At 34.3% G+C, this 27,939-nt stretch overlaps 1 protein-coding gene across 1 annotated transcript in view; it reads right to left on the bottom strand.

Annotated features, from left to right (window-relative positions):
* LOC124361957 (zwei Ig domain protein zig-8-like) overlaps nucleotides 1–9,391 on the bottom strand; it is an 85,119-nt gene extending 75,728 nt beyond the window's left edge. The window contains exon 1 of the mRNA XM_046816048.1: nucleotides 9,093–9,391. Within this exon, the coding sequence (XP_046672004.1) occupies nucleotides 9,093–9,144 (52 nt within the window). The 5' untranslated portion in view covers nucleotides 9,145–9,391. The remainder of the gene's footprint in view (nucleotides 1–9,092) is intronic.
* Nucleotides 9,392–27,939: the final 18,548 nt, after the last annotated feature.

Below are 27,939 nucleotides of genomic sequence, written 5' to 3'. Positions count from 1 at the left end.
TTTTTTTAGTTCACAAATAGGCATAATGGGAGAATGTTTGTGATGGTTACACGGACGATGCTTTTCTGTGGTCTTACAAATGTCTATTTGAAAACATCTTGAGGAAATATTTCACATGTTTGGGCTCGGAGGAGAGAATAACAGGCCAGAGGTGGATATATCGCATCACAGATTTTTTCTGTAGAGTGGTCGTGAAAGCCCCTCTCTCTGTCTCACTCCCACGCATTATATCCGTAATGTGTCTCTGTGTCGGCCCAACAGCCGCACGTGTTGTTTGTTTAGCGACACTAAGAACTCCTTTCACTTTGATCTCTGCACTTGTCTCTCGCTTTGTTGCCGAATCGAATTTCGTAAAGAGGCACAAAACTAAATCGTAGCAATTTCATTGACAATGTCGATTACAGTCAGTTTTGCTTTTTTTAATTGGCTGAGCATAACGAGGCGCTGAAAATTTTAACTCTGCCTTTCCACACGATATCCTGAAAACGAACCTATAAGACTCGAAATTTTGCATGAATCTTCTTAGATAGGCAACACTGACTTCGGATCATGGTCTGTATCACTGCATGTGATCTGACTGAGCGTTAGCGAATATTTTTACATTTATCTTATGGGTAACTATGATGTCAACGAAAAAAATAGAAGAATAAATATATTTGATAAATAAAAACAAAACACATAAAATCACATGAGATTTTAACATGTTGCATTTTTATTCATAGAGTATAAAGGAAAGTCAATGGGAAGTCCATGTTTAAAGTCGATGACAAGACTTAGTACGCTTCCTAGTTCCCTTTTACTATTTGGACATTGTCATGAAACCTAACTTAACAAAATTGTGAATATACAATGTGGCAAGATATCTCGAGAAAGATTTAATCTTTATACTTTAAATTTAGTTTGGAACCTCGAATTTTTTAAATAAACAAGAATGAGTTCTATAGTGGTGCATGTCCAACCATGGAATATGGCTGAGTGTAATTGAGCCTTATCACTCAGTAATCTGACACAATTTCTATTTTATTCTGTAAACATTTCTCTTATATGTGATTTCTGTTTGTTTATCTCTCCGCAGGACATCTTGATGATAAAATGAACAAAAAAAAAAAAAAAAAAAAATAATGCAAGGGGATTGATTTGATTACGGCCTATGATATTTAACTAGTTAAAGGAAAATAGTCATATACAACCTTCAAAATTGTGTTATTACGCAGTTAATTATTTGTATTTGAGCTCTTATTACAGAGAGTACCGCATTGAAATATTGTGAACCCAAGTTCTTGAAGTACTAGCTGTGGAAAGCCCTTGAAACTGTAAAACTTTCGACTTAACATCTGACTGAAGATAACTTTCCACAGCGCAGCGCGACTAACATATTTCAAGTATTTATTTCTGTATAATTGTGTTTCGATGTGAACCGAATACTTACACGTTAGTTATGCTATTGGCATCGTAATTCTAATAACTAAGAGGTATGGTTAGACATCTTAAAATAAATATCACGTTAACATCATATTTCGATCATACGAGATGTCAATATGAAATTATTTATTGCGGGCAGTAAAGCTTCTTCCAAAAGTACTTTCTATCCAGCGTTAGTTTTTTCTCGTACAGTGTTATAAGACACAACTCTTCTAGTACGTTTCAAGTTAGATCATTGTAGTTAGGTGCGCGATTTAGACAATGATAATAGTTCTTCATCTAGATGACACTAAATGTTTTCTCTAGATGCTTCTGATGTTGAAATGCTTCTGCATCATGATGAAGGCGAACAGGAGCTAAATAACTTTCACATACACTATATGGCTTCCACATATAATGATAAATAAGCTCCATTCGTATGAACCTATAGCATTAGACGATAGTAATAAAATAATTGCAGCAATAAAAACCATTATAATAGTAAATAATAGCAATTAAATTACTTTTGAATTATTGAACAGCGAATAAATATTATTCGAAAACTATAATAAAGAAGTTTTCTAATATTTAATATATTAATACTTATGGCGTTGATTGGTCAAAATTAAATTTTAATCGTTATCTACAACGAATTGTTTATATTCATGCACTAATGGTTTCATATTCGATTACATTTTTAATTAACATTAGCCTGCAAGCAACGATCGCAGATTTATTCTTTTTAATAAAATATAAAAACAATTAAATTGTGAATGGATTACAGTATATGGTAAATAAATATGTGTTACACGTTTTTCTAGATGATTACACTGTAATCACTGTGCTAGTTTATTAACGTTTTTTTTTAAAAAAAAGAAAAATTAGCGCAGCGTAGACGTGTACAACTTTCGATTGTGTTAGTTACTCAATAGATAACTCATCCATTCTTTGAAATTGAGGCACTGTGAAAGCGAGCGCTCGGACTGCCATCTGTGGAGTGAGAGAGGTAACAATTACAGTTACTAAACGCAGCCTAGCGTCGGACCTCAGAACTGACTGAAATAATCCGATAGATAAATCACACCACCTCTGCATGAATGCTTTATCTCTTGTTCAACTGATACAATCAAAGGTACAACGCAAGTTAGGCGGTCTGGATTATTGGTCTTTATCTTTAACACCCCATTGTTAGTAATGTTTCTCGATTCCTTGTCTTAAGATTTCTAGTACTTTATGAGTATGATTTATACAGACACAACCGCTTCACCAACGATTGAGGCAGTGGTGTATCCGCAAGAGGGGCATGCGCTCCTCCAAGAGTTTTAGGAAAGTTTTTATGAAAAATAAGTTTTTCTCTCGTATTGTAACCATAAAAATAAATGACGTAAAAAAATAATGACATAAACTTAGGGTAGGAGTAAAATTCTTTCTAAAAATTTTAATTTGTTTTTTTTGCATGGAAATGCAATCACCTGTTATAGTAAAGGTAACGGGAAACTAAAACAAAGGTGGTTCCCCCAGAAAATCAGTACTGGGTCCACCTCCAACATACGGTACACCAACATACTGTTCAGCATATTTTCCTGCATAACTTAGAGTACCAAATGTGACTAAATAGATGTCATGTTCGATTCTTTCTCTGTGTTACTACTGGGTACGTTCGCTAGGTTTGCCACTCACCTACATGATTCTGACCAACCGTATCTCCATCTGTAGGAAATGTTTAAGTAGGCTGTTTAGCGGTCCGACAGAGCGCTGTTAAAATTAACGTGCAAAGGAAAATAAATGCGAGTCTATTACTGGCGAACAGAACGGTGGACGGTGGAGCCATAACACCGCCATAGTTGTAAACACACGGCACGGGGCCGGGCCAACGCACAGGTATGACTATGCTGGCTGGACAGTTGGCACAACTGGGCGCGCATAATATAGTTGTGACTTACATAGCCTTATACTGTTCTAGCATACTTTTGGGTAGATTTGGTATAAAACATCGGCCAGTTACAATTAATTGTTAGAAATATCCATGTCACTTCACCGAACGTGACCCTCAGACCCCATAAAACCACCCCAGTTCTAAATGTGTTGTATATATATATCTAATATACTATACAGCTGCATGTGAAACTGACTGACTGACTCACTGATATATAGATACAAATTCTAACCATAGTTCTAGAAGTGCTAGAAACTTGAAATTTGGCACGCAGGTACCTTTTGCCGTATAACCAATAGGAAAAAGTCTGAAAACCGGGAATTTTTAATTTTAAACCCCCTCAAAAAAATTAAAAAAACCGGTTGAAACTGGTTAAAAACTGTTGTAGTATTTTTGCTTTCGAGCCGTCTAGCGACTAAACCGTTGGCAGTAGCTCAAATCTAATTTTTTAACGGGTTTTAGCAAATTTTATGATCTACAAAATGGGCACATTATACTTCCCTGCATTTCTACCCGTCACCCGAAACAAGCTCTCAAATTCGAAAATTTTTGTCAAATTTTTTGACGATTTTCGCTTGTAGATTTTTGTTTTGAGGCTCTGTCGCGTCTAAACCGTAGGTTGTAGCTCGGATCTGATGAAAAATCGTTAGTGGGGAATGAAGTGCTCTACAAAAAAGGACCAGTGACTTTTTACTCTATCTCGATTGGTTTGGCCGCAAAACGCAATTAAGTGAATTGTTTTTGGAAATTTTTCGCCTAAAAATTAACATTTCGGGCTCGATAGCGGCTAAACGGTTGGTCGTCAGCTCAAAACAAAATTTTCAATGGGATTTAGGAAATTGCGTCATCTATACAAAAAAAGTTCAGTAACATTTTGCCCTATCCTCAACGGTTTTGGCCGCATAAACGTGTTTTAAAGTATTGATTTTTTAAGTTATACGTGAGATTTTGTTTTCTGAGCTTTACTGTGGACAAAACCCTTAACTATAGTACATTTTTAAAATTTAATTTTAATACAAAATCAGGGCGTTTCTACAAAAAAGGTCCCAGTGAGCTTTTGCTCTAACCTACATCAGTTTCGGTTAATAAATGTCAATATTTAGTAATTTGTATGACCAGGTAATCCCCTGAGTAAATTAAACCCCCGCAAAAATTCATAAAAACACAGCCTAGTGCAGTCTTTTGTCCTATGCTCTGTACTGCCTAAATTATAGGTCGTAGCTCAAATCTGATGGCATAATCTGAAAGACAACATTAAAAATTTCCGACAAGAAAGGTCCAGTCACTTTTTGTCGTCGTATCTCTAACGGTTAAGCCAAAAAATGGCTTTCAATTCAGAACTTTGTTTTAACCTAAAAAAACTCAATTTTGACCATTTTAGGTCATTTTAAGATCTTTATTCGAACCACAATTTTGTGGGAATTTGTCCAGTTTGTATTATCTGGTCAATAAATTTTTCCCCAGGAAAAAACCACGTATTCTGATAACCCTCGATAATGCTAATCCCCCTGCCTGGAATTACTCCTGTGTAAATGAAACCCCCTGATCAACTTAATAATCTGATAAAGATAAAAAATGTGTGCAAATCATACCGGTTCCTGATTTAGTTTGTATTACTATGATAACGAGTGACTAGTAATACGTCTATTAAGCTCACATCGCGAATTGGCTGAGGCGTCAACGAAGCGTCTAAAGTACATAAGAACAGATTGAAGTTGAACTATGTTCACAGACACAACACCCTCTAAAAGAGGCCCACGTTGTCATTAACCCCCGGTAACCTTAAACCATCCACAGGGAATTTTTGGTATGCCCAGATAATCTCCTGAATAAATTAAACCTCCTGATGTTTAACCCCCCTGGTAACATTAAACCCCCAGGGAATTTCCTGCATGACCTCATGTCCGAATTTTACCAATCACCATATCTCTTAACCCCCCCCCTCCCCTTTGGGAAGTTCCTGGTATGACTCACTCACTCACCTGACACATAGGTAATACTAATTCTAACATACTTCTAGAAGTGCTGGAAACGTGAAATTTTTTGCACGCACGTCGCACGTATCTTCAAACCTCCGGGAAAAGTCTGAAAACTGGACTTTTTTACTTTTGAACCCCTCAAAAAAATTCCCGAACGGACCCCTGTTTTGCCCTTGCAGGCTTTCCTTTGAAGCCCGAATAGCGGGCGAACCGTTGGATCTGACGAAAAATTCATGGTCAGGAATGAAGTGAACTACAAAAAAGGTCTGGTGACCTTTTGCTCTATCTCAATTGGTTTGGCCGCAAAACGCGATTACATTAAAATATTTTGAAATTTTCGCCTAAAAAATTTACCTTTCGGGCTCGATAGCGGCTAAACGGTTGGTCGTAGATTCAAAACAAATTTTTCAATGGGATTTAGTAAATGGCGTGATCTACAAAAAAGGACATGTAACTTTTTGCCCTACCCTCAATGGTTCGGCCGCATAACGCGTTTTAAAGTATGATTTTCTAAGTTTTACGTGAGATTTTGTTTTCTGGGTTTTATTGCGGCCAAACTCCTAATTGTAGGCACAGAATAAAAATTTGATTTTATTACTAATTAATGCGATCTACAAAAAAAGGTCCAGTGACATTTGCCTCTATCTCCATTGGTTTGCAAATAAATGTAAATATTTCGTAATTTCTTTTTTAATAACTTTGTTTCTTGAGTCGATAGCGACCAAACGGTTAGTTCTAGCTTAAATGTAAAAAACTTTTTATGACTAAAAATTGATGGATCTACAAAAAAAGGTAATGTAACTATTTTGTTGGTATGTCCTTTAAATAAGCCAGAAAAACTCTATAAACAGCTAAATATTCGTCGTAGATTGGCAATTTTTGGAGTTTTTTAAATTATTATGTGGACTAATATTTGTGTAATTCATTCCAGATTCAGTTTTGCACTTGGCTTTGCTTCGTTTTAAAGAGTGAATACAACTCCACATTAGAAACTGGCTGAGCGTTAGCTAAGCGTCAATAGTAGATAGGGACAGAGGAATTTTTATTATGTTCACAGACACAATACTCTCTAAAAAAAGGCCCAAGAGTGTAGAGTGTCATTAACCCCCGGTAATATTAACCCCCCCCCCCGGGTGATTTTCCTGGTATGAGCTGATAACCTCCTGAGTACATTAAACCCCCTGATGTGTTAACCAGATAACCCCTGGTGTCTTAACATTAATCCCCCCCCAGGGAAATTACCTGGCATGACCTCATGTCCGAAATTTTAACAATCACCAAATCCCTCTTATCCCCGGAATATGCAAGCGTAAATTTAACCGCTTTATCCCCGAATTTGGCCAATACCCAAATGGGTGGCCTGGGGCGTAGCCCCCAGCGAGCCGAAGGCGAGTTATAGAATATATTATATATATATTATACACAAATTTGTATATATATGTATAAAATTAACATTAAATTTGTATAAATGGCAATAGCCTTATTTCAATAAACATTGAATCACAAAAAGTACTTGCTCCGCCGGGACTCGAACCCGGATCTCGCACTTGCCGGGTGAATGTGCTACCATTACACCACAGAGCCCTCACTTTTTACGATTCAATTATTTTATATTTGGACGTATCTGTCACATATGCATTTCAATAACCAAACTAACATATGTTCGGAAGACCAAACACCTGTCAAGTGACTTTTATTTACATTAAATTTGTATAAATGGCAATAGCCCTATTTAATTTCAATAAACATTGAATCACAAAAAGTACTTGCTCCGCCGGGACTCGAAACCTATATATGAAATAGAAGAGTGAAATAATTTTTTTGGACATGTTTGGACATTACGGATATTATTGTATATGCAAAAACTTAAGTATAATTTATTAGTTATTACTACGATATTAAACGAATAAAGTAAGAAATGAACAATCTCTGCGTACACTAAATATATCTCTATGTTCATATAGCTACAGTAGCCTATTCCAGGTTAAATATAACGGAGGAATTCTTTCAAATTTATCCCTAATTCTATTAAGAAAAATGTTTAATGAGAACTTCCAAAACGACACTGGACAATTAATATTCAACACTAAGTAATTATATAACAAATAAAATTTTACTAAACCTTGGATCCCTTTATTTTGACTAAATCCGTAAACAAGTCTCGTCACAAAATAGGAAGGAATGTTTAGTTAAATTATATTTTGCACGTCTGAAAAACGAAGTTTCGCAATAGAACACACTGCAGGATCGTCTAAAAATTAAATCGTACCTGCTGAAAACATTTTATTATAATTTTAACACTTGGATCTTCAAGACTACCAAAGGCGAAACGTAATGTAAGGCAAATTACTTGTACAGTGTGGTTTAGCCATATTCCTGGAGTGCATAATAAAAATATCATTAGGAACATTACCCTCTTTCCCTAGTTGTCTGGCGTAGATCTACCGACAACCCTAGCTGTCTTCCTGGGCAACACCGAGCAGGTTTATCAAATACATTTAATGACACAATCTCTACACTCATCACTTAAAACCATGAAAACATCTAAAATTAATTTCCACTTAATACAACTAATATAGTAAAGTACATTTTTGTATTTTATAGTTAGTTTTAAAGTGTAATTATTATCGCAACATATAAATGGTAAAATAGAAAGCGACTCTAATCTTTGCATTTAAAAGATTCTTTTTTTCATACATTATGACTGTTTTCTCTCCGATATTAGCAAATTCGCCTTGTATTGTTGAAGCTGATAGTGGTCTGTAGTTTTCCATTTTATTCATATATTGTATTGTAACGCTTCATTATTCCAAGGAACTTTTCCAGTGAGGTTCTCACATGACCTTCTATACAATAATAGATCAAAGTAGAAAACTGCTGTCATTAATTGAGTAATCGTTCTAAATATACTCGATCGAGTAATGAGATGTAGTTTAATTTACGCAATGTATTTTGCGACACGACGGAATACATAGGGATAGTTTGAAGATATTAGTAGGAATCGAAGTAAATAGATTTATTTTTTATTCTATAATTTAAAACCTTTTTACAAATAAAAACACAACATTTTGGCTGATTTGAACGTAAAAAATCACGGTTGAGTGTTTAACATATGGGAAATAGGCCAAGCAATACAATTTTCAAAAACGTCACTTATCCCAAACTGTGTAACAGCGTGCTGTCTTTAAATAACCAAACTTCTTCATACTTTCATACAACCATAGTACAAATAAAAATTAGACATGTCATTTGGAATATACCCATGATAAGAGAATTTCACATGTAAATTACCTGAGAATTCTAAAACACTTTTTTACACTATAATGCATAATAATTTATATGCATAAAACTATTCCTTTTCAAAACGTTTTATGAGCGCCATCTAGAAACTAAGATTTAAAAGTTTTTATCATAACTTAAATTCAATTAAATATTGCCACTCAAATTAGTATACTCTACGAAGTAATTTTATTTGGTAAAAAAACATAATTTATAGTTAATATTTCTTGTCAAACATAATAAAGATTAAAATATTGTATATTTTACATAAACATTATTACTGTTATCAGTAGTTATTACTATTATACGAGTATTACGTGTATTACTCATTACTAATTATTAGTTACTTTCCGTCACTTAATACGCTATACTTTTTCAGTATTACTTTATAATGGGTTTTAAAATTAAGGTTACATTATTTAGAACTAAGTGTCATCCCCTGTTTGTTGAAATAATTATTATTAAGTTATTCCCTGTAAGAAGTATGCTTCGCTTACCTATAGCTGAAGACGTGAGAAATAGTGAGACCAGGAAACTAGAGGGCCACATAGTTACTTAATGTACACAAACCAATATTTGCACACAGGAGTCACGTAAAGTCACACAATAGCGGCACAAGTCTCTGTCTATCATAATGGTAGAGTGACAACAGAAACTTTGCAGCACACAATGGGCAATCAAACCTTGTGCCACAAAAGCGCCGTAAATTTAATTGAGTATCAGTACATGCCAATTATATTTCGTTAATTGGTTGTGCGCGAGGAGGACGCACTCTGCCTCGCACGAGCGCACACGAACTGGTGCCGCTTATAATAAACCGACAACTTTACTTCCGAGCGTAGGGGGGGGGGGAGGAGGGGGGCTCGCCACGGACAATGGACTCTCCCCGCAGAACTCGAGATGAGATTTGGATTTATACCAATAGTAAATCACTTGGAGGTTTTGACAGTTTTGGAGGCAGATGGCTTGACGGACTGGACAAGGTGGGGAGGGGAGTGGGGCACAAGCGCGAAGCCGAGATCGTAGTGATAAATGGCTTGTTGGTTTTTTGGCCCAAATTTGACACAGGCCCGAAAGGCTCTCGATTCAATGAGAGCTCTACGTGTCGTGCAGACTGAAGTGTTCACCACCCCTTGTTGGTCGTGACTGTGTAGATTCTTTGAAGTTCAGTAAACTCTACTTTAGTGTTCCCCAGCCGATAATCTTTACAACTGAAACGCAAATTCGTTACGGTTTTCGAAATTAGAATAACACTAAAAAAGTTAATGATCCAAAATCTGAGATTTGTTGTGATACATTGTTTTGTTCAACGAAGAATTTATGCGTAGTAAATTGAAAGAAAATGAAATTTTTTCTTGGGTGCGTTAAATCTGATTATTTTTAGGTGGAACAAAAAAGTTCAATCAAATAGGTACATAAGGACGAACATTTATACATTACTACAGAAGTTACAGTAAACAAAGACAAAGGTATCATAGATATCTCTAAAAATGCAACTGTTTATTAATAAAGAAGAAAATTGTATATTATTCTTTAGTATGTATATTATTTGAAAATAAAATTATTTTTCGTTTAAGTTTTTTCAGTTGTGAACGCATTTTGTGAGGAAAAAAATCAATGAAGTGAATGAAAGAAATATAATTTATCTAAGTAATAAATGAATAAAAGTTCACTCCCTGAAGCTATGCATGTGCATACTGTAAACATTTCACATTTTTAGCTGCTAAAATTTTCAATTTTAAATCCCTATAGTTTCATATTAAATGATCAAATGTGTCCTACTTTTTCTGCATTCAGAAAGGTTATCTATAGTAACTATGATTTTAATATGTATTTTTTTCAATCTTGATTGCGCCACTTTATAAATAATAAAGTTGTTCGAATTCAAGAGGAAACTAATTTTAATGTGCTTCACAAATGTAAGATATTTTAATATTTAAATTGCGTTAAGTAGTGATCATTGATCATTTGTAAAACCAAACATTTAAAATATAATTTAATTTGTACTCATATTTTAGAATGGCTGAAAGTGAAGCCCTATTTGCTAAGAGTACCTTTTCGACTAATACACCGTACGATTATTCATATGAATATTACATTTTTATTATTTTAGATATATTTTAATATTTTTCGTCTGGTACGGCTACAAATATTTATTTATAAAAAGGTCGAAGTACTAACCTAATCGAATTTTGGAAAGTAATGTGTAACAGTTGATACTTCGCACTATTTATATACTGTAGAGTGTTTGAGTAATGACCAGTTAATAATATTTTAACTTTGTCGATAAATAAGTTTGTAACCTTATTTACCGCAATAATTATTCTAAATTATATCCCATTCAGGTAGGCTATGTATCAGCATTTGATTGTTTAAGAATACAACTTTTGTGCTAGAGACCGATGACAAAAACACCGACTATGGTGATAGTATTTGTGTGAATGTCTGCATTCTGTAAAATACTTAATTTAATTTGGTACCTTACGTAACGTTTTAAACATTACTAGTTTCTTTAGATTCCAATATGAAACATTTCAGCAGAGAAACTGAATCAAGTTTGTAGTAGACGTTATAAGTAAATAAAAAATATCTTTTTTTCGTTTGAGAAGTATTTACAAATATGATTCTAATGTTGTAATTTGTTATGTTACCATACTTATTGCTTAAATTTCCCTTAAAACTAAAATGAGAATTCAATTTTTCTGGTTATTCAAAACTATTACATAACTTCATGAAGTTTTGAAGATTTTCATGTCATTGAGGAATAATTCATGATTGTGTAGTGAGAGAAGTATTGGTTAAAATTTAAATATGGATTAAACTAGAAAATAAATCTAGTATATACACGTAAAAATAACTATAATACAGAGCAAAAACAAATATTCATAAATGATATATACATGTTTTAACCATAGTTACACTGTAGGGGTTTACACGTCTTCTTATTGTTTTGAAACCGTTAATATTGCTCAAAATTAGATTTAAGGATGGCTTAAATTTATTATATAACTTAAGTGTCACAAGCTTCCTAGAAATCATAATTTGTTGCAGAATAAATTACTGTGGTAAGAGTTTTGTATTCAACAAATTACAATTACAATATTTGAACATGCATAAAATTATGAAATCGTGAACTTAAAGAACATGAATTATAAATTAGCTTTATAAATTCTCAACTTTAACACTAAAGCCATCTCATTATATATTTCTTTAGCCAACATTCTGACTTACAGAGATCACAGAGGTAACGAACATAGGTCACATGTTTTATTAATAGTCTCTAGGGGAACTAGAGCATGTCCACTTCAGACACTCATATTAGTTTTCATGTACGTATATGAATATGAATGAAACTTGTTATATTAGTGGTGTAAGTATTTCAAGGAGTACGGAATATGAACAATGTATAGGGGTTACTTACTTTAGATGAATTACAATTCTAAATTTAAGCTCATGAATTATATAACGTACGTTTAGATAGAAAGAAAAGTTTTTTTTTTATTTTGGACTAAAATATTTAAGAGTATATTTTGAAATCTTTAGTATGAACAGCATTATGTATTTCCCTACGTATAGTTCTGGTTTCAAACCGTATAATATTGTAAATAGAGATGAAAATAAATAGAAAGCATCGCTGAGATTGTAAGGAAGATAAATCCTCTTCATGAATCGACTTCGCAACTTCAGCAATCAGACGCGGCTTTAGTTAGTGCACTCCGGATTTGCGGGGCTACATCAAGTTTAATTATTTCTCCGAGCTTGCGGTGCAGTGTGTAGAAACTTGGGGGTGAATCTCTCCTTGAGCTGTTCAACAGTTCGTGCATTGTGTCCAACCCAATTGAACATTTTAGAGTGTTTCTTTCGATTAGTCTGAGGATTTGGTGTTGTTTTAAACTCCTTAAAAATTTAAATATAGACTTCCATTATGTATGAATGTTTGTGAAGGGATTTTGTATCCAATCTGTTGCCACTTCCAAATTTAAGTATAGGCTTTCATTGTGAATGAATGTCTGTAAAGAGATGTTGCATCCGATCTGTTGCCACTTCCAAATTTAAGTATAGGCTTTCTTTGTGAATGAATGTCTGTGAAAGGATGTTGCATCCGATCTGTTGCCACTTCCAAATTTAAGTATAGGCTTTCTTTGTGAATGAATGTCTGTGAAAGGATGTTGCATCCGATCTGTTGCCACTTCCAAATTTAAGTATAGGCTTTCATAATGTATGAATGTCTGCGAAGGGATGTTGCATCCGATCTGTTTCCACTTGAAACATTGTGGCTGTGTGCAATATAGCGGCAAATGAAGAATACAAGGATAAGAAATATTTTATAAAAGATACATTTTTTGTTTGAATTTTTGTTTGACCATGGAAGCATTTTCCGGACATTTGCTAGTATTCCAATACAATCAGTAACACTACGATTACGGAATCTGATCTCTTTCTCAGGTGAATAACTAACCTAACACATAACTACAAACTAGTATAAAATAAACAAATCATACCAGAGCGTTATGACACGCCTAAGTCAGGAACCACAACATCCATGTTGTGTTTCTATTCCATGCACACAAACTCTAAAACATGAACTATGATAACAACAAAACATACTCTACATTTTAAATTTATTAATAAAAATAAGTTAATTAGTTAATTAATAAAGCACTAAAATGGATTAAAACTACCAACAAAAAATTTAATAGAGTAACGAGCGCTATCCATGCATTAAAGAACGGAACTAGATTTACTGTACAAAGCTCATGTAACACAATCCTTTTACGTATATAAGGGTGTTTTCTCTGTAAAGTCAAAGGTATAGGCAATGAGATAAAAACCTCATAATTACTAAAACAATAGCTGTAATTTACCCATGTAATGTGTTTATTTCCGATTACTTTATGTGGAAAAATAAAAAAAATGTATAAAGATCGGTCCAAATGTACATAACTTCTCCGTTATTATTGAACCTGCCTCGAGTTACCTGATTGCTTTTCATGTTCCGATCAAAACGCGTCTTTTGCAGCATTTCCCCAAGGCGTCACCGGCAAATAAATCTGAAGTTGCGCAATTAAAACTCTTTGGACCTTCTCTTGAAATACTGCCATGTTCTTGAGGTTTAATGTAAACTATTTTCAGATATTATCTCATTTAAATACCTTGTTATTATATCATGTATATCACAATATTACAATTTATAATATATATTACGTTACTTTACTTACTGCTGTTGTAATAATTATTAAATAGTTACTCTTGATTTTTGTTAGTTTTTCACTATTACATGACTATATACCTATTTTTTTTTTTACACAGAACAAATAAAATGAGTCTAAAATGAATAAATTTAAAATGGAGTGAAAGCGACTTTTAGAAAGAGGCTATTAGGAATTTGGAGTTACGCCTATTAGTTAACCTAAAGCAATACAGTAAACATATTTACATAAAATAACTAAATAGTTAATTTTCTTTAAGATAAAATAAAATATACTAACCATTCAAACAAACCATATTCAATTAATAATTCAAATAAGCTCATACTTCCACTATTATTACCAGATACATTCGCTATACGATGTACTTACGAAATAGTACCCTGTATAGCCCACAGATTTTACACTCTAAAAGAACCAGGTTAGGTACATAACTGTTTCAACTATTACATAATCAATTTCAAGATCTATAACTCAATCTTATGGCCTGTGAGCCAATAGGTATTATATATAAACAGGTTATATCAAACACAACTTAGTATGAACTACCCAACAATTCCTTGCGAGAGCCAATGCCCACACGGTCTAAGCCGTCGGACTTAGAAGTTGAGTTGCAAATAGCGCAGGTTCAATTCCTATGTGTGATCGTTGCACTTTTCATCAGTTCTTTCGACCTTGTGCTGTATCGACTATCCCTCTTATTCTGTTTGATGACATCCTGTCACAGACCAGTACTCATGAGGACAGACAGAATAAAGCTTAAAAGTAAATAGACCTCTCCTTTAAAAGAAAAAATTAAGAAAAAATAGCTTTATTTTTGAGGTTTTTTACCAACTACGCATTTCTTATGATATCTCCAGGTCATTTCAATGTGTAACATTTTATACACTATGAAATTCTATTGTGTGCTATAGGCTTACTATTGTTTTGTACACTTTTAACAGAAACTCTTCGTGAACGCAACACTAAAACATCTAAGTTAGTTGTTAATTTTTGTGTATGTTTAACAGTATGGGTTACAATTTCTTGACAACTGAATAATAGACCCGATCCTCGAAACGTTGGGATGTATTTTTGTTAAAGAATCGAGGGAAAATGTCCCAATAACCTATCATTCTTTCAAACCACCCAAGAATAAACTGTAAACAAAGAGTACTAAGAGTGACCAAAAACCATTGTATGAGTAACTATTGCTCTAAATATTTACTGTATAATTTTACTCGGATCAGAATACTGTTCGTTTTATCATTACGTTTAGATAGTTGATATATTTTACGTAATTAAAAAGGCGCTATTGTGTTAATTTTTATTTTGGGATATAAAGGACAAAATATAAGAGATCACCACGGTCGGTATGTTTTCTGCCTTGAACATTGCAATGTTCCTTGTTAGCTTTAGAGTTGGTAAACAATTTTTAATTTCAAATGTCATAAATAGCTGAGACGATAAGATTAAACTTCAAGTTGTTAATGTTATTCCTACACTTGTAAATTAATTACGTGAGTATGAGCTTGGTTATTATAAACCTGAGCAAATATTTATTATATTTCTGAAGAATATCGCTGTAAATTCTGGTCACGAAACATTTAAGAGATCAACTTACGGAGGGTCTGTTTTCTGAGTTACGAACCACTGTTACACTTAATGTTCCAAAATGTTTATGATGTTTTTTTTATTTTTTTATTTTATTTATTTATTTTTTTTAAGGAGAGACCGGATCCCCTTTTAAGCCTTATTCTGTCCGTCCTCATGGGCCAATGGCCTGTGCGAGGATCTTATCAAACAGAATAAGGTAGAGAGTCGATACAGTACAAGGTTTTAGTACTGATAAAAAGTGCAACGGTTACAGACAGGGATTTGAAACCTTCGCCTATTCTCTAACTCAGACCCAAAGTCCAACGACTTATACCGTTCGGCCATCGGCACTCCCGAAACCTCCTTCTTAGGATTATTAAGAAGGTATAACCTTTCTTTATTAACATGGTTTTAAGTACCCTAACTGGTCAAGCATTGAATATACACCTATGAAGGAGTGTGAACTAGAGATCCTTATCCAGTCAGTAGAACCAGTTAGAGTTGACCGATAATAACCTCAGGTTGAATTATTTAGTTATCCCAATCTTATAAAATACTGTGCATATAATCGTCGTAATCAGAATTATCTTAAGGGTACTCCGGAGTTTTTCAAACTTTCCTGAAATAGGAGAGTTTAGAGTCGGCCTTGGACGATGGATATGGCAGAGATAGACCTTTATGTGATACCATTTCACCGACTCTCGCAGTCTAAAATCAATTTGTCTCTCCATCGACCTCTCTTCTATTGCTAATATCCATCTAGTGTCCAAAACCAATGTTCTTTATGATCTAGCGAGGGACCGTGCAACATATATCCATCTTATAGTGGGAAAATCAATGGAAATAGCTCCTGCAACTATGGAGATAGATATTTCTGTGGTTTTTTTTACTAAAGACAAGAAGTTGACAAAACCTTTTATTGCACTTAGTTCTAAAAAAACCTTGGCGTTTGCTTCCGGATTGACAGCATATTCAGGATGGATAGGGGTTGTGGGTAGGTTGTCGAGATTCCATGAGGAAGGATAGGGTACTATGTCTCAGGCATGTCACCGTGAAAGAAGAAAATGCCGACTCTGTTCCACTCTGTTCCAGATTCTTCCAGTTGAAGAACCATAAACAGTTGATACTTGATATGGCGCTCCTGGACATCCATAGAGTTGCTTAAGTTACGCAAAGGTTTTTATTGTTCTCAGTGTAGGTTCACTTAGGAGGTATAACCGGCCATAAGTGAATCTTTTCTCTGGAAAAAGTTAACTCTTGTTTGCCAACCGTCTTTCAAGAGACTTTTCATCTGTACTGCTTGCATATGTAGCTTTCTTGCCGCAGTGTTCATATTCGACCCATATCTCATATCCGTACAAGAGCAAGGATTGTATGGCAAATATTAAACAATCAAAACTACTCGTCAAAGGTCTCTTGATTGAGCTGATCCCCGGCTCAAAGAGGCAGTGGTTTACGATTTTAAGATTAGCCGTTTTGCGACTAGGTACTCGTTGGTATTGGAACGACTTTGAGTACCTGGTGGTTTGTTTGAGGCAGTCACTTTGGAACCAAGAGAAACACGGATCGCAAGAATAAAAAACAGATTTCTGCCAAAGTCCTTTTGGAACATTCCTGTGGAGCTCAATAAGGAGGGTCATGAACAAGGCGTCCATAACACTGCCCCATAGGAGGGATTTACTCCCATGTTAGATTCAGCCGACAAAGCACATAGGAACAGTATTGAACTTATTTATTGTTTTCAAGGAAGGGACAAATTATTATCACGTAAGCCCTAAATTTGTCTATGTAGATCTTTGTTCACATCTTCTGAAGTCAGTACATCTTCCATTGGCCAATGACCATCTAACGTCAGAGACACACATACAAACATACATACAGTACATCTTCGCCAGAGCAATGGGATTATCCGAATATCAGATTCGAGCATCATTTTTCCTATGCAGAAAGTGCATGTATATGATTACAAGTGATCAAATTAATTATCATTGCAGTAGAGACGGAATCGATAAGAGAAAACACCCTTAGTATAACACTATCTGATTCGGAAAATAGATTAAAAACCCAAACTGATACAAGGATTGTTTTGTAATCCAATCTTAAAAACGTTTCCAGCAGATATAAGCAAAGGAGCTGAAAAGGAGCTTGAATTTTCACAAGCACACGAATAAAAACGTCTTTAGTGTGAAAAACATTTCCTCAATTAATGATAGTGTGTTAATTTAGTTCGGCCTCAATCAATTTTAGGGAATCTCCAAAGAGTAAATAGAATTAATAGTTTTAAAATACAAGGATAACATATTTTTATATTGCTTCGGATATTTTTAATTTTACGGTATATCCTCTTGTAGTCTTCAGGCGAATGGGTGCAGGGCGCTGGCTGTAGGTAAGGCCATAACAAGAGGCGGGGATTTGACTCCCCATAAAAGCGACGGATCTGTTTCACTCGAGCACGTCGGCGGCGGCTGAGGTGATGATAGCCCAGGGGGTCGTCCTCTCACTCTGGGGGTTTGTTAGTGGTTAGGTAATCGACAAATGATTTATGGAGGTCCGCGGTGTCTCTAGAGTACAGGAATGTGTGGCGAGTGTAAGGGGGTCATGGGTCAGTTATACATCACGACCCACCCTGTCTTCCCGGATACCCGTGAAATAGTCGGTTTCGATTTTAATAAGCTCTGGCGAGTAAAAAAGGAAGGGGTGATAGACATACGTACTGTCAAAACATTGTCTTTTATTAATGAACGGTAGTGTAGTTCTAAAACGAAATAAGCCACGCTAGGAACTGACTACTACAATGCTTTGCCGGATCAAAACGCATTAAGCCGAGACGGGGAGATTAAAATATTTCAAAATTTGAACTCTGTTAGGAATTTTTTTACGAAATTAAATTGGAAAACGCTCATGATAATTACGACATTTATTCTGTTATTCGCTCGTTGACGCAATGGTTACTAATTAAAACCGTGTAAAAATATTGGCTAGTTCTCAGCCAAATCCTATGAAGTGAGGTGAACCATAATATAAATCAATGTTGCTTATATAGAAGCGGAGCTTCATGCAAACTTTTAAGTCTGTAGCTCAGTTCGTTATCGGGATATCGTGCGGACAGACAGACAGAAATGAAACTTTTATCAGTATGACAATTTCGGTAAAAACTGTTGTCATTCACCATAAAGAGGAAAATCTCTCACAAGCAACCCAAAAATTTTATTAACAACCCCCGAAGAAAGCAAACGTTACTTTCTCGTTGATAAGGTAACGAGAAGGCCTTCATAAACTTGGAAGTGGGAGACAGTATATATAGCCTAAACCAGGATGAAACTGTGACAATACAATTGTGAAGTTTCTAAAGCCTCCGGCCACTTAGTTACCTTCTCTTCCAGATGTCAACTAATAACTAACTGCTGTCAACAATGTCAACTACAGAGAAATGACCCGTCGGCTATTTTTACATTTTGTTCTGTTACATGTACTGATATATGACGAATGTCCACGTTAAATATTTTTTTCAGAATTTATGTTATTAGAAATATCATTAGTTATAGAATGTGAGTTCAATGAGACAAATTTAATTCTTTATCTCTGTATGAATGGCCATTTGACCATGTCCAATATGTTTGGTTCGCTTAGAACTTTCCAAATCTTTACGAGTTTATTAAGCACAATTAGCGTTCTTTATAGAGTATTTCTTATATTTTGCTGTAAACAAGTTATTAGTATTCAGTAAAATACTAAGCAAGGAGATTTTAGTATATTTTAAAGAACGAAATTTGTTGGAAGTAAAAACATGGAGATTAAATGTTTTAATTGAATGAAAACAATTACTTGTTAATCTTTCTTGTACAGAAAGCAATGTATAGAGATTTTTAAGTATCAAACCAGTGTCCCCAAATACATTGAAGTAAAATATTTGAATCTCAATTAAAAAGATATTCACACTATTGCTTCCCGCCAGAAGTTCAGTGACAGATCTCGTGACACCTCTTGGCCACAAGATATACTACAGGAAGTGACGTGAACCGGATACTGTCATAGCTCTCCAGTCGAGTGCCAGGCCACTCTGTGTTATGGAGTAGAGTTCCTTTGCTTAATCACATTTTTGTGGGGCTAAATTTAAAATGCTTCATAATGTCTTATAGGAGTATTTACCACACGAATCGTGCATAATAATATAAGTATTTATGAAAATACCAAAACTAATACAATTTATGGAACATTGTAAATACATTATTTTATATAATTATTAATTTACTATAGATTACCCACCCCCTCACAGAGCTAATTAAAATAGAATATGATAAATTATTATTCGGTATATTAAGAGTCAGCAGTTAAACGAACTTGAGTTTTTCCCATTAGAACGATGTTAAATCTCAAGTATTATTGCGCCCTTATTTTTGATCGTAGTGATATGGGAAATATCTCATTTTAAAAATATAATTAAACGCTTTTAAAGCTTTTTTTAGTGTATAAACGGTTTGAGAATTTTATAAATAACCCATAAGTAATGGAAAAAAACTAAAAAAAGTTTGGTTGCGTACAAATTATATCTTCAAAAATGAAGATGACACATCTCCAATTATTAATCTATGACTAATTATAATTTCCTAAAATTGTATTAGGTTTAACATTGTTCTTATTGGGTTACAATCAAGATGGCGGCCACTAAAATCGGTTCTGGAAGACATAATGAGATTTTATAATGCATGTCTCGAATTACAGAAGTAAATACTTTACTTTTTGTCGTTTCAGGCGATCCGAGTCCGAGCTTTCATTTCCCGAGATCCGCTTGAAACTTTTCGTTGACTTTAGAGCGGACATTTTAATTGGTTCCAGAACTTGGAGATTATTTATACTCCATCCTGAACTTTTTTAGAATCATGCAAGGTAATTGGACAATTTTATCATTATGAATACTGTACAATATAATGTAATACAATGCATTTTGTTCGTTACGGATTGAGACTCTGTACATCACGTAAACTTAAATATATTGATCTATAGTCTTGTAAAATAAACTATGCCGGATAGTAAGTGAGATTGTTGCCTAATTATATTGTTAGTTTTGATATAGTATTAATGTTATACAAATGTGGGCAGCCTTTCTTAACCGGTAATATCTGTCAATATAAATTTGACGTGGAATGATTAAAATATGTTGATTCAATTTAATATTTTGTTAAAATCATCTATGAGAAACACACACGGTATAGTGAAACAAAATATGATTAATACAAAACAGAACTACTGGTTTTGTTATTGGCTGAGCGTTAGCGAAATCTTCAACTCAAGAGGCTGGCAAATTTTCTATTCCATCTGTGTGGCTATCCGTAGGATGTATCGAAATCTAAATTTCAGGAAATGATTCGAAATTTATAATTAACTTAAGTCCTATATAGACAACATCGAGTTTGATGATGGTGCTTGATCCTCCATGGGATTTTGCTGAGCATCAGTAAAATTTTCACTTTCTGCTACCACTCAGGGGTAGGCAACATTATTCTTCTGTCTGCCTGACTATCGCAGGATGTCTCGAGAAGGAAATGAGCTAGAGATTCGAAATTTGGTATGACTTTTTTGTGTATAGATAAGATGGAGTTCCATTATGGTCTATACTTGTCTATGTGATTTGGGTGGACGTTAACGAAGCCAGGATTCAGCAGGATATTTAAAAAACGAACTGATCTGTTATAGGCTTGGAATTTTATACTATCCTTTATTGCGTACGTGTAAGATTGAGTTAGATGATGAAGAATGTCCATGGGATTTATCTTAGCGTTTGTTAAACCTAAATTTCCGTAGATACCTCAAGGAAAACATTTAAACTAAAAATCAATTATGGAACAAAATATACTAAGATTGGTGTAGATTAAAATGACCATAAGTATACACCTTTTGACAGATTTTCTTGATCGCACGGCAAACTCAACATTGGCGACGGAAATAATCCATTCGAACCAGAAGTGCTTACACACGTACAAAGCCTACGAAATTGCATGTGAGGCTGCAAGTAAAACTGAAAGTATGTTATATTTGATACATATGTTTCCATATTGAAATACTAATTAAAGTTGTGATAATATGTGGAGATTTATAGGGTATCTTTGATCGAGACGAAATACTCGACTAATAATATCGAAATGAACCGATCAATATATTCGTATCTTTAAATAAATAATTTGGTGAACAGCTTATGAAACTTTAGTAATGTGGCGTTTATAAAGTCATCGAACAGAGTTTTGAACACTCGGATATTTGCAGTACAGCCGCCCTAATAGCGGGTAACAAGGTGGTCCAAACAGTCCCATTGATTGGAACAGGGATCCAAGTAATTTCGTTATTTTCCCCTCCGCGAAGAGAGTTCTGTTTTTGTTATCGCCGGGGCACTCGTGGTAATTTATTCCCGTTGTTGGTTTTCGAGTTTCACGGATTCAGTTAATTAGATTTCCCCTCAAGCGGCGAAACGCAAAAATAAACACGACGGGTTTTAACAAGATCGGAGTTGCCGCGTTCCGTGTTTCGCGATACCGATTCCCGATTCAACACGCTTGGATTGTTTGCGATGCGCCATCCTGCTTTTGTTAGACGTAGTTTTTAATATTTCCAGAGAAGAAATTATTGTATAATCGTATTAAGCATGCAAATTGTCACAGAGACCCAATTTGTTTTGGGAGGACCTAAGTCGGTGGCCACTACAGCGTAACTAATTTTCCGGCCAAATTTATTCTAAGTGTCGGAGCGCCAGTTCGGTCGGTAAATTCAGTTTCACGCTGCCGGGGAAAATTGAATTTGTTGTTGGAAATTAAACTGACCTTCGTTAGCTGTGGGAGGGCCTTTTAATTTACCAGCGCAGAATCCCGGTCCGACGCGCCTCGCTTGGCCCCCAGGGAACCACTTTCAATCTCAAACCTCCTTCTGGGGAACCCTCCACTTGATCGTGTTTTAAAATCAATCACGTGACCTCTCGACCTTGAACCCTAACGTGAGGCTATTAGCTGTGACCTCGTCTAAGCTTGCTTTTTGTAATATAAAACAACCGCTTGAATAAATGTTCAAATAATTATAAAAATAAACTTCTTTTAACTTTTTTACGTTAATTATTAGAATTAAGTTAAAGTTATGTGTATCCTAATTTAGAAAAAAATATTCTGTCACTTTCTTTTTCGTATCCGAAATATTTATTTGTATCTTATCGGCCACGTAAATTAATATTCCGGTAGGTTATAGTAAACATTTCGGCTAATTACTTCATTGTGTTTTGGAATTAATTTAATATTTTCACAATATCTTAGTTTAAACAAACTCGTAACGTTTAACAATGTTCAAGAGATTGTTAAATTAATTATGTGTTATCCTCAACAATTATACCCGTATATCCTTTATTTTGATTAGTAGAAACTAAAATATAGCTCTTTCTTTATTTTTCAATAAAACCACAGCGATATAACATCCAATTGTTTGTGTTATAGCTAATATAAGCTAATGATATCAAGTACATTACTGGTACAAATAACTTGTTACTAGCGCAACTAGTGTTAGAATTGATAACTAGCAAACAATTCGGGAAAAGATGTAACTGTTTTTTCCCATTCTAAGTCAGGAGAATGCCACTTTCGATCATTTCCTCTTCTAAAAAAAAAAATAAATAAAAAAACTAATTTTAGAACAATATGATAGAATGTAGTTTAATACTTATTTATGGTTATTGCATTTTTCTGAACACTACTGTCCAAAATTAAGACTTGATATTCTTTAGGTGCAATATTAATATTTTGTTACACAATAAATTATCTAAACAATGGTTAAAAAAATTTAAATTTTTATGATGCACTCTTTTCTTATGGTTTTGCAAATGTACGGTTGGGTTATTTTAATTGTTAACAACTTTTTACCAAAGCTCTTTAAATGCCATTTCTGGAGAAAAAAACATAGAAAATATATTTCATTATTCCAAGGGGAATCGCCAAAACAGTTTTTGGGAATCTAACAATAACAAACACAGCAGAAGCTAAGAGTAGGAATTTTTACAATATGTAAATAAAAAATTACTGAAAAGTGTGACACATCTTACCTATTAGAAAGTCATTTGTTTAAACAATAGTTTATTAAAATTTGCTTAAAAATAAGTAAATACAAAATATGTTACTCTTTGTCATAATTTATATACGTGAAGTTACGTTTTTATTTTCAGCCATGATTTTCTGAGTCTGATTATTACTGAATTATTATTTGAATTCCGATAAATCCTTGTGAACAGATTAAATGATAATTTAATATAGTTTATGTCTATCTAATCATACATATTAAACACTAACCGAAAAAGAAAAAAAATGTACTACCTTAAGTACCTACGATTTCATGATATTTTTCAGTTTTATTGTCTTCGGGAAAGGGATATTAAAGAAGTGCGACAAAAAATAAATTGATATACAAACTTAACCCAACGGAACTCCAATTTCACCTCAAACATGTTAGACGAGATGTCCAAATGCAATACATCAAAATGTGCTTTGTCGCAACTACAGATGGTTATGTAACATTTTAAAACTTAACTAGAGCAGTGCTGCCATTATTGCGTGAATGCCGGTACAAACAAAAATAAAGTTTTTCCCACCAACCAATGAGAAAGTAAAACAATATGATTTCATCTTATATCGGTTAGAATTTTGTTTAATACATATTGTTGAGAGATTTCGGTTAAAACTGCACTCAATTGTACTTTATTTTAGTTTATTGTCTCCTAAAATTGGCACTGGGAAAGATGACCTTTTTTATAATTCGTTATTTCTCTCAATGAAAATTTATATTCTAGTCCTATTTAGTGTTTTATCTTTATTTTTCATCGCCAATAAACTTTTGAGCGAATCGTTAGAACAGCAATCAAGTTAATTTTGAATTGCTCTACAAAACCTCATTTCCCTTTTACGATTGTCTGGAACTCAGTTTTTGGAACTGTACTAAAATATGCGTCTCGTCCCGCCCACCCGGTCTCTGCGGTCTCCGGTATAACTGACCGGGTGTCGCCGCCGCAGAGAGGTTATTGGAACCAGTAAAACATTATTGGTCGAGGACCCGCACACCACACCACATCACAGCATCCCGCAGCCGCCAGCTACGCTCGCAATGGCCCAGAACCTCCTCCCCCAGCCCCACACACATGCGACGTTTTATTCTCATCTTTTTCTACGCTCCAATTTTAATGAAGTTTCTAACACCCGTCATAAAATGTCTCCGCCCATTTCAAGTAATTACTCCTTAATCACCGTACTTAAGAAATACCGTATGTTTTATTAAGAAAATTAAACAATTGGGTTGGTTTTTCGATAAAGAAAAAACGTGTCCCTCAAAGTAATGAAGCCCAAATGTGTATTGTCAAATTTGAGGAAAATTGGATGCATCTTATACACATTATTTGATTATAGAAATGTCTAATTCTCTATAAATCAAAGCATAACAGGAATTTGCTACAATTATAATACTACGTTTCGTAGATGAAATCCCCTTTCTCAGGTGTCATAAATTCTAAGACATAAAGTTACCATAATTAAGATATAAAATTTTTCTATTACTCAAATTGTAGCGTTAAACGCACCAGCGGTCTACCTTGACAATATAAGTCGATGACACTAGATTGTAAGACTCGTTGTTATATATTTTTGTAATATGTAACGATTGCAAATGTACGCTATCATGTTTTATAACGTTATCGTTAGTAGCATAAATGCACTACTGTTGAATACTTGAAAATTTCGTAGTGATTCAAAAATGAAACTGGCAACATATAAAAATGGAATATTAGTGACCAATTTCATTCTTGCATGTGAACACAAAATTATGAGAAAATTTGTACAAATTGGTTTCACAAACATCACAATCATTATAACGGAGGACTAACACTCTACCATGTTTTAACCGCATCCAAAACATTTCTTAGACTTTATAAGTAATGGCCATTGGAAGATATTTAAATTACCTCCAAATTGTTAAACTTTTAATGCCAGAGGGATTTCTTCGTTAGTCCCTATGAAGTGACATGAAACTACTTGCAGTATGGTTTGGAGTAATACAGGCAACTAAAAAACGCGAGAAAACGACAGTTAGAGTTCAATAATCTTTTTGACACATTAATGAGCAATGTAAACACCTGTTTCTACATTAAAAATATATAGGCCCTTAAAAAACCATAGCGTGGTAAAATTAACCTAGGAGGAAGAAAAACTAATGTTTTATGTCTCCATATTGAAATGTGATGACAGCATGGTGAATACTCAGAACTGAATGTGAGTCAGCCAGCACATTGGTGCCAGCTGTATGACTATGGTAATCAATTGTCCAAGAACAATAAATTAGCCGATATGACAGCAGCAATTCCTAGGTGAGGGTCTGTGGTCTGGGGTCTGGTGTCTGGGGTCTGGACAGCCCATCTCTCACCTATAGCATCGTTATTTACATTTACAACAGGTGCTGTTAATGTCATTGTTTATTTACCCGTATGTAAATCACGCCCAATATGTTTACTATAGACGACAGCCCTCATCACTCCTTATATTGGGACGGCAGGATTAGGTATTCAGGAAAGGGATACAACTGGTTTTTGTGTATATACAGTGTGAGTTAAAAGTATTGATGCACTCTGTTTAGTGTTTGATGGATAAAGATGGAGGGATGGACTCGGGACACCTTTCTATCAAATAGAAGTCAACTTTGACTATTTCCCTTAAATGGGATTTTGGGGGGCAGCTCAAAATGTTTTAAATGTAAAGACCCATTAAGAGACCTCATTTGAAAGGTCTTGATAAAAGAAGAACAATGGAAACTAGAGTTTTCTATCTCAACCCAGTACAAAATGGCAGCTCATTGAAAGTAATTAAGTTAAAAGCATGGATGGATCCATGAAGGTTGGTTGAGCAGGTTAGATAGAAGCTCTAGTTCCCACTGTTTTCTTCTTTCATCAAGACCTTTCAAAAGAAGTGTCTCTTAAATGGGCAAAGCTGTAACAGTGATTAAAAATTCACTTCTATTTCTTAGAAAGGTGTCCCGATTCCTTTTCATCAATCTTTGTTCATAAAAACTAAACATAGTGTACCCATTCTTATAACTACTCTGTATAATGTACCAATAAGCTCGTTGCTTGAGTTAGAAAAAGTGATATAAAGTTTGAGAATAGGCCAAATTAGTTTATTTTAATGATATTGAAGACAAATTTTCGGTACCTACTTGAATAACGGAATCTTGTTGTGTGACTGACCATTGTTACATGATTTGATAGAATGCAAATTTCGCTTCTTTTTTTAGTAACTCCAACGGAAATAGTTTACGAAACTATTTTGATATTTTGAATCATCATTTCTGATGCATACATTGAGTCCATCTTCGGACACTTGATCCTTTTTGGTTCTGCTTCCCTATGCTGAAAAATACGCTGTTCAATTATTAGATTCTACGAGGTTTATGTACATTTTGTATACAAAATCAGCATACTAGAATTGTTTTCATAGTTGAAACTACCAGTTACTGTGCCAAAGTAGTGGACTGAATGTGTCTCACATACTAACTGGTAAACAGTAAGAGATGACATGGCAAAACTAGCTATTGGTACTCCCAGAACTTCTTAATGGGATTCGGTCAGACAAAACAAATCCTAATAAATGCTATGGTAATCAAGGTTGCTGATGTTTGTTCATCACTGTAATAACTTGTTTTATGATTTTGTGTTCTCAGTTCTCAAAATAAGAAGTGGTTGAATGTTTTATCTGCCTTACAATAACTTTAAATTTAACTTAAGTAACTTAAACTGTGGGGGTCTTATAAAACAATTCAAACTTTAATTGGCAATCAAACTTGATAGAGTAACATTAGACACCTCTTCATTTCTTGTTTTTTAATACCTTAAAATAAAGTGTCATTTTTCAGAGATTCCGGTTTAAAATTTTTCACTTGCCTAAAAGTTACCCCATTTTGAGGATGGGGAGGAGAGTAAAACTTTTTTACGCATAAAAAATTCCTCAGCAATAAACATCCCCCAAAGTAAATCACTCCATCTCTATTCATTAGAAAGTTAATGGGGGGGGGGGGGGGGACTTTTAAGAGACCCGGTATATATACCCCAAACAAGTTGAAACTAGTTGCAATCATTGATATTATACATATCTTGGCTAAGAAATTTATAACATCAAAGATGAAATACTCAAACCTCCGTTATTTATGAATCTATAAAAAAATGGTATGCATTCTGCAATGCTTATAACATAGCCAAAGCTTTTTTTATGAACTATTGTTTTAATTTTGGAAAGTTTTCAAGATATTGAGTACATGTAAATCACACGAGAATAAATTCAAAATATTTCAGTAGCTCAATATTACCTACTTCTTCCGCTTGAGCTAAAAGGACTTTCTGATATTTTATACAGGAAAATTACTAAGAGGGAATTTTATTGGGTTACAAAAATAGTTCGAGATATCCTTCAGAGTGAGACACTCTTCCAAATAGACGCTCAGCCAACTACCACAGACGGGCAAGGATCATAAGTGAAAGTTCATGCAAGATTGCAAGTCTATGTCT

This window comes from Homalodisca vitripennis, chromosome 5, assembly GCF_021130785.1.
Source record: "Homalodisca vitripennis isolate AUS2020 chromosome 5, UT_GWSS_2.1, whole genome shotgun sequence".
In the NCBI taxonomy this organism is placed as follows: domain Eukaryota; kingdom Metazoa; phylum Arthropoda; class Insecta; order Hemiptera; family Cicadellidae; genus Homalodisca; species Homalodisca vitripennis.
The sequence above is the reverse complement of the archived record's forward strand: the minus strand, read 5'-3'. Positions and strand labels throughout refer to the sequence as shown.